The sequence below is a fragment of the Eriocheir sinensis genome, chromosome 30 (genome assembly GCF_024679095.1).
Source record: "Eriocheir sinensis breed Jianghai 21 chromosome 30, ASM2467909v1, whole genome shotgun sequence".
Classification (NCBI taxonomy): domain Eukaryota; kingdom Metazoa; phylum Arthropoda; class Malacostraca; order Decapoda; family Varunidae; genus Eriocheir; species Eriocheir sinensis.
This window is the reverse complement of record NC_066538.1, coordinates 1,220,448-1,236,100: the sequence shown is the minus strand read 5'-3', so window position 1 is coordinate 1,236,100 and position 15,653 is coordinate 1,220,448. Positions and strand designations below refer to the sequence as shown.

At 46.7% G+C, this 15,653-nt stretch overlaps 1 protein-coding gene across 1 annotated transcript in view; it reads left to right on the top strand.

Annotated features, from left to right (window-relative positions):
- Window positions 1-15,653, top strand: part of LOC127005734 (dual oxidase 2-like) — a 34,785-nt gene that overhangs the window by 2,718 nt on the left and 16,414 nt on the right. The window contains exons 3-20 of the mRNA XM_050874846.1: window positions 31-143; window positions 1,152-1,310; window positions 1,577-1,761; window positions 2,381-2,509; window positions 3,127-3,247; window positions 3,416-3,476; window positions 4,467-4,627; window positions 4,878-5,080; window positions 5,570-5,672; window positions 6,783-6,964; window positions 7,953-8,062; window positions 8,720-8,788; window positions 9,261-9,391; window positions 10,910-11,116; window positions 11,405-11,509; window positions 12,854-13,044; window positions 13,774-13,959; window positions 15,284-15,427. Of these exons, the coding sequence (XP_050730803.1) occupies window positions 31-143; window positions 1,152-1,310; window positions 1,577-1,761; window positions 2,381-2,509; window positions 3,127-3,247; window positions 3,416-3,476; window positions 4,467-4,627; window positions 4,878-5,080; window positions 5,570-5,672; window positions 6,783-6,964; window positions 7,953-8,062; window positions 8,720-8,788; window positions 9,261-9,391; window positions 10,910-11,116; window positions 11,405-11,509; window positions 12,854-13,044; window positions 13,774-13,959; window positions 15,284-15,427 (2,560 nt within the window). The remainder of the gene's footprint in view (window positions 1-30; window positions 144-1,151; window positions 1,311-1,576; window positions 1,762-2,380; window positions 2,510-3,126; window positions 3,248-3,415; window positions 3,477-4,466; window positions 4,628-4,877; window positions 5,081-5,569; window positions 5,673-6,782; window positions 6,965-7,952; window positions 8,063-8,719; window positions 8,789-9,260; window positions 9,392-10,909; window positions 11,117-11,404; window positions 11,510-12,853; window positions 13,045-13,773; window positions 13,960-15,283; window positions 15,428-15,653) is intronic.

Genomic DNA, 15,653 nt, shown 5'->3' with positions numbered 1-15,653 from the left:
AATACGAACTTTTATCTCCCTCCTTTTTAGCTCAAGGGATGATGATGGTGGTGGATGCAGACAGCAGGGTGAGGAGGAGCCTGAGTATGAAGGGTTTGACGGCTGGTACAACAACCTCGCTCGGCCTAGTCTGGGAGCCGTGGGTGAGTTTGTCCTCGGAACCTCACTCTCTTGCTAATCACCAACAACAGCTGCCCTTTCTCTCATTCCTACCCCCTCAGGAGCTCCCATACTGCATCATAAGAACGTAAGGAGTCTGCAGTGGCTGGTTGGCCTATACAAAGTCTTGCCTCACTATCCATGAATTTACCCGACCTCTTCTTGAATGTATCAATGGTATTGGCACCCACAACATGACTGCTAAGCCTGTTCAATTCATTCACTACTCTGTTGCTTATGTGTTTGTTGAATCTGAATTAATCTAACTTAAAACCATTGTTACGTGTTCTACCTGGTTCTTTTACAACCAGAACCATATTGACATCCCCTCTATTAAAGCCCTTCATCCATTTATAAACTTCGATAAGATCTCGCAACCTTCGCCTTTCTAGAGAGTGTAGATTTAAAGGCTTCAGTCTATCCTCATAGGGCAAGTTTCTCACCCCCTGAATCATTTTTGTCATCCTTCCCTGTACAGATTCTAACACCTTGATGTCCATTCTGTAGTAGGGTGACCTTCCTTCCTCTCTTCTTTCTTTATACTCTTGTCCCTCAAACTCTTTCCTCTTAACCACTTAACGGACAGCCACATACCACCTCGCAACCTTCGCCTTTCTAGAGAGTGTAGATTGAAAGGCTTCGGTCTATCCTCTACGGCAAGTTTCTCACACCTTGAATAATTTTTGTCGTCCTTCCCTGTACAGATTCTAACACCTTGATGCCCATTCTGTAGTAGGGTGACCTTCCTTCCTCTACACTCTTGTCCCTCAAACCCCTTCCTCTTAACCTCTTCCTCTGCATACCTTCCTTCCTTCTTTCCTTTCCTCTCCTTCCTTGTTAACACCTTCCTACCTTCCTTTTTCTTCTCTAGTTCCTTCCTTTCTTCCTCTCCTTCCCTCCCTCCCTTCCTTCTCCCTCTGACAGCCACATACTCCCTTTCCTCTCATCCCTACCCTCTTAACCACCCCTCTACTCCCTTGCCCTCCCCCCAGACACCCCCTTACTGCGCCTCCTGCCCCCGGCCTACAGCGATGGGGTGTATGAGCCAGCCAACCGCACAACCAACCCCTTGATGCTGAGTGACCAGTTGATGGCAGGTGACAATGGGGAGCAGTCGACGGGCGGCAGGACAGCCTTTGACGTGTTCTTCGGTGAGAGAGAGAGAGAGAGAGAGAGAGAGAGAGATTTACTAACATGCAATTCATCTCTATTTTTTTCCTACCTCTTTTCCTTCCTTTCTCTCCTTGTTGCTGTTCCTTCTTTCTTTCCCATTTACCTGTTTCTTCAATCTTTTTCCTTTCATTCTTCCTTTCCACCGTATAATTTCCCTTTCCTTTCCTTTCCTTTCTTCCATACAATTTTCCCTTTCCCTCCTCTCCTTTCCTTCCTTCCCTTACGCTGCACACCGGATCAACAGGACAGCAGGTGGTGGAGGAGATCATAGACGCCCAGGGTGCCAGCTGCCCTCCAGAGTACTACAACATCCCTATCGAGGAGGGCCATGAGTACCGCAGCCATGCCCCGCGTGTCAAAGAGATGCCGTTCCTCCGAGGCCGCTACGACACCACGACAGGCTTCTCCCCCAACAACCCCAGGCAACAGGTAGGTATGGGGTAGGTTAGGAGGATGGGAGGGAGATAGGCAGGCAAAGGGGATTAAAAGGATGATAATGGGGGATTTTAAGGGAAGGGAAGGGGGATTTTAATGTGTTGGGCAGTTGTTCTTCCTTCCTTTTTCTCCCTTCTACTTCCTTCCTTCCTTCCTTTTTCTTATTCTGAGTTCCTTCCTTTCTTTTTTCTTCCTCTTCCTTCCTTCCTTCCTTTTTCTTATTGAGTTCCTTCCTTCCTTCCTTTCTTATTCTGAGTCCCCTCCTTCCTTTTTTTCTTCCTCTTCCTTTCTTCCTTCTTTACTTCCTTCTTTCTTCCTCTGCATACCTTCCTTCATTCCTTCCTTCCTCTCCTCCTTCCTTGTCACCACCTTCCTTGCTTGCTTCATTTTTCTTCCCCTCTAGTCCCTTCCTTTCTTCCTCTCCTTCCCTCACTCCCTTCCTTCCTTTCCCCTCCTCCTTCTGTGCCAACACCTTCCTACCTTCCTTTTTCTTCCCCTCTTGTCCCTTCCTTTCTTCCTCTCCCTCCTTCCCTCCCTTCCTTCTCCCTGTAACCACCCCCCTCCTCCTCCTCCTCCTCCTCCTCCAGTCACCTTCCCTCCCTCCCTTCCGCAGCTTAACGAGATCACTCCCTACCTCGACGGCAACATCATGTACGGCACCACCAAGACCTGGACCGACGCGCTGAGGACCTTCCCCAACGGCACCCTGGCACCGCGCGGACAGCTGGCGTGGCACGAGGAGGTCAGTGCCGAGAGATGGTGCTCCTTACTGCTTGAAGATGAGATTTTTTATTTATTTATTTATTACTTTTTTTTACAGTAGAGGAAACAGTTGACAAGATTATTAAATTTAGAGGAATTATAAACATACATGAACGCCACACTTCACACCTAGGCAGAGATTTACATAGGCTTAGAGAGAGAGAGAGAGAGAGAGAGAGAGAGAGAGAGAGAGAGAGAGAGAGAGAGAGAGAGAGAGAGAGAGAGAGATCATCATCATCAGGGCAGGAAACATCTCAACGACAAGGAATGGATGTAATTGTATACCATAAGTCTAAGAGAGAGAGAGAGAGAGAGAGAGAGAGAGAGAGAGAGAGAAGCTACCATCATCATCATCATCAGGGCACCATTACTTGATTTTTACAGTTCAGGAAACATCTCAACGACAAGGAATGGATGTAATTGTATACCATAAGTCTAAGAGAGAGAGAGAGAGAGAGAGAGAGAAGGATAAGCTACCATCATCATTATCATCATCAGGGCACCATTACTTGATTTTTACAGTACAGGAAGCTACTCAATGACAAGGGATGTATGTATTTATAAAGCGTAAGTCTAGTAACGTTGCCCTTCTTGCAGCTTGGGCCCGGCTTCCCCTCGCAGAACACACACCGCCTGCCCATGGCCAACCCCCCGCCCCCCACCAACCACTCCCAGTATGTCGACCAGGGATACACAGTACCCGTCGACAGGTTCTTCAGTAAGGCTTGAGACCGACTGTTTTCATGTTAACTTCGAAACTATATGAAAGGGGAGACATACCGAGACTTATTTCACGTTGAGTTTGAAGATACGTGGATAGAAAAGGACTTATTTTGCATTTAGTTTGAAGATAAAAAAAAGGTCATACAAGGTCTTCCGTTTCCAGAGGTCGGCAACCCTCGCGGCAATGAGAATCCGTTCCTCCTGCTCGACATTTCTCTGCCTCTGTGGTTCCCATGTGGTATTGGTGTGGATAACCACTTCACTGGTAGCCTGGCTTAACACAACACCAAGGTCTTTCTCTGCCTCTGTGGTGGATAGTGGAGTGTTTCCCATGTGGTATTGGTGTGCTGGATATCCCTTCACTGGAAGCCTGTAACATACACTCCCAGGTCTTTCTGCCTCTGTGGTGGATAGTGGAGTGTTTCCCATGTGGTATTGGTGTGCTGGATATCCCTTCACTGGTAGCCTGGTAACATACACTCCCAGGTCTTTCTCTGCCACTGTGGTGGATAGTGGAGTGTTTCATGTGATTGGTGTGCTGGATATCCTTCACCGGTAGCCTGGTAACACACACTCCCAGGTCTTTCTCTGCCTCTGTGGTGGATAGTGGAGTGTTTCCCATGTGGTATTGGTGTGCTGGATATCCCTTCACTGGTAGCCTGGTAACACACACTCCCAGGTCTTTCTCTGCCTCTGTTGTGGATAGTGGAGTGTTTCCCATGTGGTATTGGTGTGCTGGATATCCCTTCACTGGTAGCCTGGTAACACACACTCCCAGGTCTTTCTCTGCCTCTGTGGTGGATAGTGGAGTGTTTCCCATGTGGTATTGGTGTGCTGGATATCCCTTCACTGGTAGCCTGGTAACACACACTCCCAGGTCTTTCTCTGCCCCTGTGGTGGATAGTGGAGTGTTTCCCATGTGGTATTGGTGTGCTGGATATCCCCTCCCAAGGTGCAGGACTTTACATTTTTCTTCATTGAATTATAGCAGTCTCTTTTAGCTCCATTCCTGTAGCTTGGTGATGTCTTCTTGTAGGAAATCCACAGTCAAGGGGTTAAGTGTCCTAAAACACATAATACATAATACAGTGAATAGTCTATGGATTCCTCTGTATCTGAACACATATATCTTGTAGAGTTGCCTAAATAGATACATGAACTGGCATTAATAAAGACTGAGCTGATCGTAAGAGTGAGCCAGTTGGATCATAGAGAGAGCAAATGTATCAGCTATTGTCATTTTTATTTTCATTTGTTGTTGCAGACGAAAGGGTTTTCAATGAGGCGCGGAAGTGGGTCATCGCTACGCATCAGGTGGTGGTCCTCTACGACTGGCTCCCAAAGCACGTCCGCAGACAGCCGGCTCAATACCAAGGTTAGAAGTTGTGGTTACGAGTGTGCTTCAGGGGAGGAAAGGAAGGGAAGGGAAGGAAGGGGAAAAATTGTTTGGTCGAAAGAAAGAAGGAAGATAGGAATGAGGAGAGCCATAAAGTGTCCAACCGCTCAGGAGGAGTGAAAACGGACAGTAAACGAAATGATGATGATGAAGAAGGGTAGATGGTAGAAGAAAGGAAGGGGAAGTCATACATCAACTCTACCTCTACTAATCCATCCTTCTCTTCCAGGTTACAAGGTGTCCACAGACCCTCAGATCAGCCATGCGTTCCAGTCCGCGGCCATGAGGTTCGGGCACACGCTGGTCCCTTCCGGCGTCCACCTCAGGTCCCGGAGTAGTGAAGGCTGCGCCACCACCTCCTACGGCTTCACACCTGGCGCCGGGCATCTCATCAAGGGTGTCCGGACCTGTAATTCATTCTGGCGATCTCCGGTATGTCTGTGGTGGTCAGGGATGCCATGATATCGAACTCACCGAACTTGATTTCCCCATTTCTAACGCATAATGACTGCACAAAACCCTCTATAATTAACACTTTTAATGATAAATATAAATAGGTATCATTAGTTTTGTGGGTGAGTCGGGTTGTGTTGAGTGGCCAAAAGACAGGTCAATTTTGGGTTGTGTTGAGCGGCTGAAAGAGAGGTCAATTTCGGGTTGTGTTGAGCAGCTGAAAGAGAGGTCAATTTCGGGTTGTGTTGAGCGGCTGAAAGAGAGGTCAATTTTGGGTTGTGTTGAGCGGCTGAAAGAGAGGTCAATTTCGGGTTGTGTTGAGCGGCTGAAAGAGAGGTCAATTTCGGGTTGTGTTGAGCGGCTGAAAGAGAGGTCAATTTCGGGTTGTGTTGTGCAGCTAAGACAGAGGTCAATTTTGGGTTGTGTTGTGTTGATTGTGTGTTATTTCCTTCTTGCGTTGTCTTGCAGGAGCTGTTCTTGGCTAACCCCGACAACTTTGAGCGGTTCTTAATGGGCCTCAGCAGCCAGAGCTCGGAGAAGGAGGACAACGTGATAGTCAGGGATCTCCGAGGTGGGTGTTCGGTGGTGGTGATGGTGGTTGTTGTAATGGTTGTATGGTAGTAATGGTGCTTGGCTATGTACCAGTCCTATCTATATATCTACCAATGTCTACCTACTTACCTACCTATCACTATAGATATCTAGATCTCTAAATATCTGTAAGTCAGTCTATCTACCCACCTGCCAGTTTATCTATCAGTCTTACTCATGGAGGTAGAATTGGTGGAGATGACACAACCCGCTAATCCCATTCATTGAGGTCAAGCCAACGAACTGTCATATTTACGGCCGAAAGATGGGGGTGGGCGAGCCAGGCCGAGCCCATTAACCCAGTAGCAGCGGGGATCCTGTTTCTTAATGGTCCCCCCAGCGAAAAAAAAGAAAAAAAATCACCCCTCACACAAACCATTTCATAACATATATCCAATCATTTGTGATCAGATTATGTATCATCTATTTTTGGGGGGTTTAAATCATGGCACAAATTTGGCCCGTCGCTGCTACATGGTAAAGCCACAAATTTGGCCCGTCGCTGCTACATGGTAAAGCCACAAATTTGGCCCGTCGCTGCTACATGGTAAAGCCACAAATTTGGCCCGTCGCTGCTACCGGGTTAAGAGGGAGCCTGACCTGACAACACCTGACACCTGGCCGTAAAAATGAGAGCTCAGGCGGATTCACTTAATTGGGCTGATGTTGACTCCACCAATTCTACCGCCATGATCTTACTGTGCCTTTGTCTGCCTACCTAACTAACTGTCTTCCTAACTATCTGCTTTTCAATCTATCTAGCAATCTATTCACTTGTGTATTTTTCCCCCTAACCATCTCTGCCCTGTTCCCCCCCCCCCCCCTTAGGCAGTGTGTTTGGGCCGCTGGAGTTCTCGCTCTGTTCAAGCCTCTCCATCTCTCTATCTATCTGTAAACTCCTATCCTCTCTGTCTGTCCCTATTCCTATCTGTCCACCCCTATCATTCTCTGTCCCTATTCATCCCTGTCCACCCCCTTACGCGGCGTTTAAACCTCTCCATCTCTCTGTCTATCTATCTCTGTTTGTCCCTGTTCCTATTTGTCCACCCCTATCATTCTCTGTCCCTATTCATCCCTGTCCACCCCTTAGGCCGTGTGTTTGGGCCTCTGGAGTTCTCTCGCCGGGACCTAATGGCCATCAATATCCAGCGCGGGAGGGACCATGGCCTGCCCGACTACAACACGGCCAGGGTGCACTTCAACCTTGAGCCGCTCACCTCCCTCGACCCACAGGAGTTCAGGAATAAGACAGGCTCGGAGGTGGAGGATGAGGTGAGGAGTGTGTTTAACTGCTCTTCCTTTTACAACCCTGATCACCTCCTGTTTGGCATTGGTTGGGTTGGGTTGGGTTGGGTTGAGTTGGGTTGGGTTGGGTTGGGTTGGGTTTGGTTGGATTAGGTTGTGTTGGGTTGAGTTGGTTTGTGTTAGGTTGAGTTGGGTTGGATTAGGTTGTGTTGTGCTTGTGCTAAGTTGTGTTGGGTTGGGTTGGTTGTAAGTTCTTGGGGCAGCTTGTAAGTTCTTGGGACAGGCTGTAAGTTCTCGGGGCAGCCTGTAAGTTCTTGGGGCAGCCTGTAAGTTCTCGGGGCAGCCTGTAAGTTCTTGGGGCAGCCTGTAAGTTCTTGGGGCAGCTTGTAAGTTTTTGGGACAGGCTGTAAGTTCTCGGGGCAGCCTGTAAGTTCTCGGGGCAACCTGTAAGTTCTTGGGGCAGCCTGTAAGTTCTTGGGGCAGCCTGTAAGTTCTCGGGGCAGCCTGTAAGTTCTCGGGGCAGCCTGTAAGTTCTTGGGGCAGCCTGTAAGTTCTTGGGGCAGCCTGTAAGTTCTTGGGGCAGCCTGTAAGTTCTCGGGGCAGCCTGTAAGTTCTTGGGGCAGCCTGTAAGTTCTTGGAGGTATAAATATGTAATGTGGTGAGATTCTGTATACTCCAATAGACTGGTAGGTAGGAAGGTGAACTCTCTGTCTTCATGTCCATTTACAAAGCTATTAAGAAGAATCATAGCAAAGGAGGGAGAGGAAAGGCAAAGTTAAATAGGAATATATGAACCGTATTTTGATCCTGTGAAGTATAATGTGATGAGATTCTGTATACTCTAATAGACTGGTAGGTAGGAAGGTGAACTCTTACATCATGTCCATTTACAAAGCTATTAAGAAGAATCATAGCAAAGGAGGGAGAGGAAAGACAAAGCTAGGTAGGAATATATGAACCGTATTTTGATCCCATGAAGTATTGTGATGTGGTGAGATTCTGTATACTCCTGAAGGTGCTGGAGAGGCTGCAGGAGATGTACCAGGATGACCCAAGCAAGGTGGACATATGGGTGGGCGGACTGCTGGAGACCCACAACTCAGGCCACGGAGATCTGTTTGCAAGGTACACACACACACACACACACACACACACACGCAAAAAAAATGAATGAATGAGTGAATGAATGGATGAATGAATAAATAAATAAAGAAAGAAAGAAAGAAAGAAAGGAAGGAAGGAAGGAAGGAAGGAAGGAAGGAAGAAAAAGTTGTAGTAGGGAAGATATATATATTAATGACAAGAAAAAATGTAGTTTGCCTTAAAGAAATATACTTGGAATTAGTTTTTATAAGAAGAGGAGGAGGTGTAGGAAGCAAAGAGTGTCTGGGAATTTAAGGAAAAGATGGGCAAGTATAGATATGGAGACAGGACACACACACACACACACACACACACACGCATGAGGTATTTAACACACTCTTTGTAACATCATATATCTTTACATTGCAATAGAGTGGTATGTGCCTATAGTAATCTTATCTGTAATCTTCAATATGTCTTTCTTCTTCATTATCTTCTATTTCCTCTTGTTTCTCTTCTCTTTCGTTCTTGTTCTTTTTGTTCTTTTTGACCTCCTGTTTTCACTATGTCTAATAAGTTCTGTTTATTTCATCGCACAGGATAATCTTAGACCAGTTTGAGTTCTTGTTCTTCTTGTTCTTGTATTTTTAATGTCTTGAATTCGTTACGTCTAATAAGTTCGTTCATTTCATTGCACAGGATAATCTTGGACCAGTTTGAGCGTATCCGAGAAGGGGACAGATTCTGGTTTGAGAACACCAAGAACAAGTGAGTAGACTGGGGCAAAGGTGCAGTTTGGGGCACACACTACAGCTGCACTCCTTATCAGATCTGTCAGAAGGGTGAATAGTGGTGTTTCGTGGGGTTAGGTTCACAGGAGCTGCCTTGCATAGACCTACCAGCCCCTTGCAGACTCCTTGGGTTGTATTATAAGATATTTTATTGCCCAAGAACACCTATTTGACAAGGCTTTCGTAGGAGTAGTGGGGATTTCCAGGAGTAATTTTATGACCTTGGTGTTAGTGTGGCCCTTCCTCTGTACCATGAACATGAAGAAACACTCATTAGAACCCAACTGACCCCCTCTTTGACCTTTAGAAATGGCTGCTGTGAGGAGTGAAGGTGTCTTATGATACCGACCCTTATGTCCTTACGTTCTTATGGCATATATTCATCACCCTTTAATATTGTCACCTGGTTCTTCCCTCACTTCTATATATGCTCCTCTTCCCTCCCTCAGCCTGTTCACTAAGGAGGAGCGGGAGAGGATCAAGCAGATACGGATCATTGACGTGGTGCTGTCCGTCACCTCACTGCTGCCGGGGGAGGACATTCAGGTGGACCCTTTCACAGCCGTGCGCGATGGGAACAGTTAGTCATTCCTCTCACTGCACAAGACTACTCTCGCTCATTCCTATGCTGTCCCAAACCCTTATGCAAGAGTTAACCAGCATCTTCATTCTTTCATCCCTTTTCTATCCCACTGTATAAGTCTACTCTTGCTCATTCCTATGCTGTCCCAAACCCATATGCAAGAGTTAACCAGCATCTTCATTCTTTCATCCCTTTTATATCCCACTCCACATTCTACTCTCACTCATTCCTATGCTGTCCCAAACCCTTATGCAAGAGTTAACCAGCATCTTAATTCTTTCAGCCCTTTTCTATCCCACTGTATAAGTCTACTCTTGCTCATTCCTATGCTGTCCCAAACCCATATGCAAGAGTTAACCAGCATCTTCATTCTTTCATCCCTTTTATATCCCACTCACATTCTACTCTCACTCATTCCTATGCTGTCCCAAATCCTTATGCAAGAGTTAACCAGCATCTTCATTCTTTCATCCCTTTCACATCTCTCTGTACAAGACTTTCTACTCTCACTCATTCCTATGCTGTCCCAAATCCATATGCAAGAGTTAACCAGCATCTTCATTCTTTCATCTCTTTCCTATCCCACTACACATAACTATACGAAACCCTTATGCAAGAGTTAACCAGCATCTTCTTTCTTTCATCTCTTTCCTATCCCACTGCACATAACTATCCGAGACCCTTATGCAAGAGTTAACCAGCATCTTCATTCTTTCATCTCTTTCCTATCCCACTGCACATAACTATCCGAAACCCTTATGCAAGAGTTAACCAGCATCTTCTTTCTTTCATCCCTTTTGCATCTCACTGTACAAGACTCTACTCTCACTCATTCCTATGCTGTCCCAAACCCTTATGCAAGAGTTAACCAGCATCTTCATTCTTTCATCCCTTTCACTGGTAAGCTCTGGAACATCCTTACTTTATATGCATTTGCTCCATGTAGTTATTCCATGTATCAGTAATTCCAGTTTCAAAGTTATTCCTTGTCTCAATAATACCAATTTCAAGTTATTCTATGTCTCCCTTCTCTTCCCTTCCCTTCCCTCACAGTCCCTTCCCTTTCCTTCTCTTCCCTTTTTTTCCCTTCCCTTTCCCTACTCTTCCATTCCCTTGCTGTCCCTTCCCTTCCCTTCCTTTTCCTTTCCTTTCTTTCCCTTCCCTTTCCCTACTCTTCCTTTGCCTTTCCCATCCCTTCCCTTTCCTTCCCTTGCTTTCCCTTTCCTTCCTTCCCATCCCTTCCCTTGCCTTCCCTTTCCTTCCCATCCCTTTCCTTCCCTTCCCTTCCCTTCCCTTCCCTTTCCTTCCCTTTCCTACCCTACCCTTCCCTTCCCTTGTTTTCCCTTCCCTTACCTTCCCTTCACTTCCCTTTCCTTCCTTTTCCCAAGTTATTCCATTTGTCAGTAATTCCAGTCACAAGTTATTCCATGTCCCAGTAATTCCAGTCTTGAGTCATTCCGTCTATAATTTTGATCTCAAGTTTTCTTTATCTGCAATTCATTTTGGCGTTCACAGCCGTGAGTGCGGAGTGCCGGAGACAACTTCACAGCGAGACCTCGTGTGTGCCGCCCCAGGGTAACGGCTCCCTCCACCGCTGCTTGCACCTGCCCCAGATAGGCCACAGCGCCGAGCAATGCACACCGCCCAGGACCTACGACCACTTCTCAGGCTCGGAGGTTTCGTACATCCTCACCTTCATCGTCGTAGTTGCGGCGTGCGTGGGTGAGTTGCCTCGATTTTTTTACTTTATTTTTTCATCTTTATTTTTTATTTTTTTTACATCAAAGAAGTCGGCTCAAGGGGAACAAAAAGCGTGTAGAAAATAAATAAAAAAGCCCGCTACTTTCTGCTCCCAATTAGCCTAAACAACAAAAGCAGAGTAGAAAATAAATAAAAAAGCCCGCTACTTTCTGCTCCCAATTATCGGTGATGGTTGAAAATTGGCTCACCGTGTCCGCACCACCACTCGGCCACCGCCTCCACTAATCAGCATCTTCACTACATCCTCAGGCATGGTGATATGGATAGTCGTCATGAGTACACTGAGTACGGAGAGCAACACGAAGGCCATACTCAGCAAACTCGAACTCCCAGACCACGTCCACAAGGCTAAAGGTGAGGAAAAAGGAGGAACAAGATGGATTAAAATTAGGATTAGTAGGAGATGATGATGATGATGATGATGAGGAGGAGGAGGAGTGATTAAAGTAAGACCAGGAGAAAGAACATATTGATTCTGTGATAATGATGCGTTCAGTTCATCATCATCATCATCATCATCATCATTTCGTTTACCGTCCGTTTTCACTCCTGAGCGGCTGGACGCTTTATGGCTCTCCTCCATGCTACTCTGTCTTCTGTCCGATGCTCATCCAATCCCATCACTGCCAAGTCTTCCTGTATACTCCTCCTCCACGTTTTCCTAGGTCTACCAACTGGTCTCCTTCCTTCAACCTCCAATCTCTCCAGAACTCCCAGCACTGTGTCCTCCCCTGCTCTCTTTACATGTCCAAACCATCACTGCCAAGTCTTCCTGTATACTCCTTCTCCACGTTTTCCTAGGTCTACCAAATGGTCTCCTTCCTTCTTCCTCCAATCTCTCCAGAACTCCCAGCACTGTGTCCTCCCCTGCTCTCTTTACATGTCCAAACCATCACTGCCAAGTCTTCCTGTATACTCCTTCTCCACGTTTTCCTAGGTCTACCAACTGGTCTCCTTCCTTCTACCTCCAATCTCTCCAAAACTCCCAGCACTGTGTCCTCCCCTGCTCTCTTTACATGTCCAAACCATCAGTTGAAGAATATATTTGACTCCATAGAAAAAAAGTTGCAGTATTTATAGATGTAGTATTGATAGTAACTGTAGAAGTAGATCACCACAAGACTAGAGCTAACACTGTCTCTCTTCTGTATCATAAAATCTTAAAACTTTTGACTAACCCTGTGTCTATCATAAAATAAACATCCCTATCCTTATCCTATACTTTCCTTTATTTTCCTTTCCTTTTCTTCCCTTCCCTTCCCATTCCTTCCCTTTCTATCCCTTCCCATCCCTTCCCTCTCTTTCCCTTCCCTTCCCATTCCTTCCCTTTCTATCCCTTCCCATCCCTTCCCTCTCTTTCCCTTCCCTTCCCTCTCTTTCCCTTCCCTTCCCATTCCTTCCCTTTCTATCCCTTCCCATCCCTTCCCTTCTCTTCCCTTCCCTTCCCATTCTTTCCCTTCTCATCCTTTCCCTTCCCATCTCTTCCCTTCCCTTCCCTTCACTTCCCATTCCTTCCCTTTCTTTCCCTTCCCATCCCTTCCCTTTCTTTCCCTTCCCATCCCTCCTTCCCCTTTCTCTCTCTCTTACCCTCACTCATAAAAAACAACTTCGTAACTCCTCCTGTATCACGTAAATAACAAACTCGTAACTCACCCCGCATCTCGTCCCGTAAAGACTAACACTCGTCACCCCCCACAGAGAAGATATCGCGGCTGAAGAGTCGGTACGTGATGGTGGAGCTCGACACAGCCATCAGCCACATCCAAGTGAGGGACGTCCACAGCAACCTCCTGCGTACCGTTGACCTCACCAATGTCCAGGAGGTGACCGTGCGACACAGGCTAGACTACAGCCACCTGGTCATCCGCGTTGCCAACCACTATGACCTGGTGAGAAAGAATTACATAGAATTACATAGAAAATCAGACCAGAGCACCGTTGGCAGATTATCGTACCCGGAGCATAGTATTTACTGGTTTCTGAGGCCTAACCATTGCCAAGAAACATCAGGAATTAACTATTTTAATGATAATTATAAGTGAATCTCCTTATTGGGGTCCACGAGACAGTTTCTGGGTCGGAAGTCGGTAATTATAAGAGGCTGAGTAAGACAATCTGGCTACGTTGAGAGAGAGAGAGTGAGAGTGAGAGTGAGAGAGAGGAAGGGGAGAAGGGAAGGGAAGGTGAGGGAAGGGTTGGGAAGGGAAAGGGGAAGGAAGGAAGGGAAGGCAAGGGAAGGGTTGGGAAAGAAAAGAAGGGAAGGGAATGTGAGGGAAGAGAAGGAAAGGGAAAGGAAAGGAAGGGAAGGGAAAAAAAGAGAAGGGAAAGGAAAGGAAGGAAAAGGAGAGAAATGAAAACAATACAGAAGGGAAGGGAAGAGAAGAGAAGAGATGAGAAAAGAGAAGAGAAGAAAAGAGAAAGAGAAAGGAAAGGGAAAGAAATGCAAGGGAAGGGAAGGCAAGGGAAAGGAAAGGAAGGAAAAGGAGAGAAATGAAAATGATACAAAAGGGAAGAGAAGAGATAAGAAAAGAGAAGAGAAGAAAAGAGAAAATAACAATCAAAAACCTCCCAATACCAACCTTTTCAAACCTCCCTCACACGCAAAATCTCCCCGACAGAATCTCGTGTTCAAAGACTCCTGGCACGGCTCAACCTTCTACCAGGACTTGGAGCACTTCTGCGACACCCTGGGCCTCGCGTTCAACCAGAGACTCGAGACCCGGACCTCCATAATGACCGGCATCACCACCGTTTACCAGCGGCAGAAGAAACTGACCCGCCTCTGTCGATTCGTCATGCAAAACGTGAGTCCTCGTAAACCTGTCTTTCGGGATGCAAGACTGTTATTTTTTGCCCTGTAAGATGTAGGGGAAGGCTGTAGTATTCTTAAGGGGCCTGTAAGGTTTTGGAAGGGGGCCTGTAATATCATGGAAGGGACCTGTGAGATTTTGGAAGGGCCTGTAAGGGTTTGAAGGGGGCCTGTAATATCATGGATGGGGCCTGTGAGATTTTGGAAGGGCCTGTAAGATTCTGAAGGGGGCCTGTAATATCATGGATGGGGCCTGTGAGATTTTGGAAGGGCCTGTAAGATTTTGAAGGGGGCCTGTAATATCATGGATGGGGCCTGTGAGATTTTGAAAGGGCTTGTAAGATTCTGAAGGGGGCCTGTAATATCATGGAAGGGGCCTGTGAGATTTTGAAAGGGCCTGTAAGATTTTGAAGGGGGCCTGTAATATCATCGATGGGGCCTGTGAGATTTTGGAAGGGCCTGTAAGGTTTTGAAGGGGGCCTGTAATATCTTGGAAGGGGCCTGTGAGATTTTGGAAGGGCCTGTAAGATTTTGAAGGGGGCCTGTAATATCATGGATGGGGCCTGTGAGATTTTGGAAGGGCCTGTAAGATTTTGAAGGGGGCCTGTAAGATTTTGAAGGGGGCCTGTAATATCATGGATGGGGCCTGTGAGATTTTGGAAGGGCCTGTAAGATTTTGAAGGGGGCCTGTAATATCATGGAAGGGGCCTGTGAGATTTTGGAAGGGCCTGTAAGATTCTGAAGGGGGCCTGTAATATCATGGAAGGGGCCTGTGAGATTTTGGAAGGGCCTGTAAGATTTGGAAGGGGGCCTGTAATATCATGGAAGGGGCCTGTGAGATTTTGGAAGGGCCTGTAAGATTCTGAAGGGGGCCTGTAATATCATGGAAGGGACCTGTGAGATTTTGGAAGGGCCTGTAAGATTTTGGTGGGGCAGAATGTAAGTCCTCACAGACCTGCCTTTCAAAATTCAAGACTTATTTGGGGGCTGGAAGATTTAGGGGAAGGCTGTAATATTCTTGGGGCAGCCTGTTAGACTTTGGAAGGGGCCTGTAAAATCATGGAGGGCCTGTAGTTTCAAGGCACTGTTGCCAGATCATCGTACTCAAAGCCTCGTATTTACTGGTTCTGAGTCGTAGCTATTGCCAAAAAACACCAGTGATTAACTATTGTTCCGATATCTATTTACAAAGACAGTTATTGGGGTCAAAGAGGCAGTTTTGGCGTCGGAAATCAGCAAAAATATGAGGCTGAATATGACAATCTCGTAGCGTTGTTTCGGGGCTTCAAGAATTTAATCTCCTCTCTGTGTGTGCTCAGGCTTACTGCGACAAGGACAACGTGGAGAGGACTGAGAAGATTTTAGCCAAGAAGGAGATGAACGCTGACTTCTCCATCGAGCTCACCCTAGACGAGCTGGCCAGTGAGCTCGGGATGCTGCCCAATAATGTTTTCGTCAAGCAGGTGAGCTGGTGGCCCCTCCCTCCCTCCCTCCCCTGCCCCCTTTTTCTCCCTCCCTCTCTGCTAGTTTTGAAAAGTTAAGCAGATAATAGGTGGCCCCTCCCTCCCTCCCCTGCCCCCCTTTTCTCCCTCTCTCTGCTAGTTTTGAAAAGTTAAGCAGATAGTACGTGGCCCCTCCCTTTACTCCCTCCCTCTCTGCTAGTTTTGAAAAGTTAAGCAGATAGTAGGT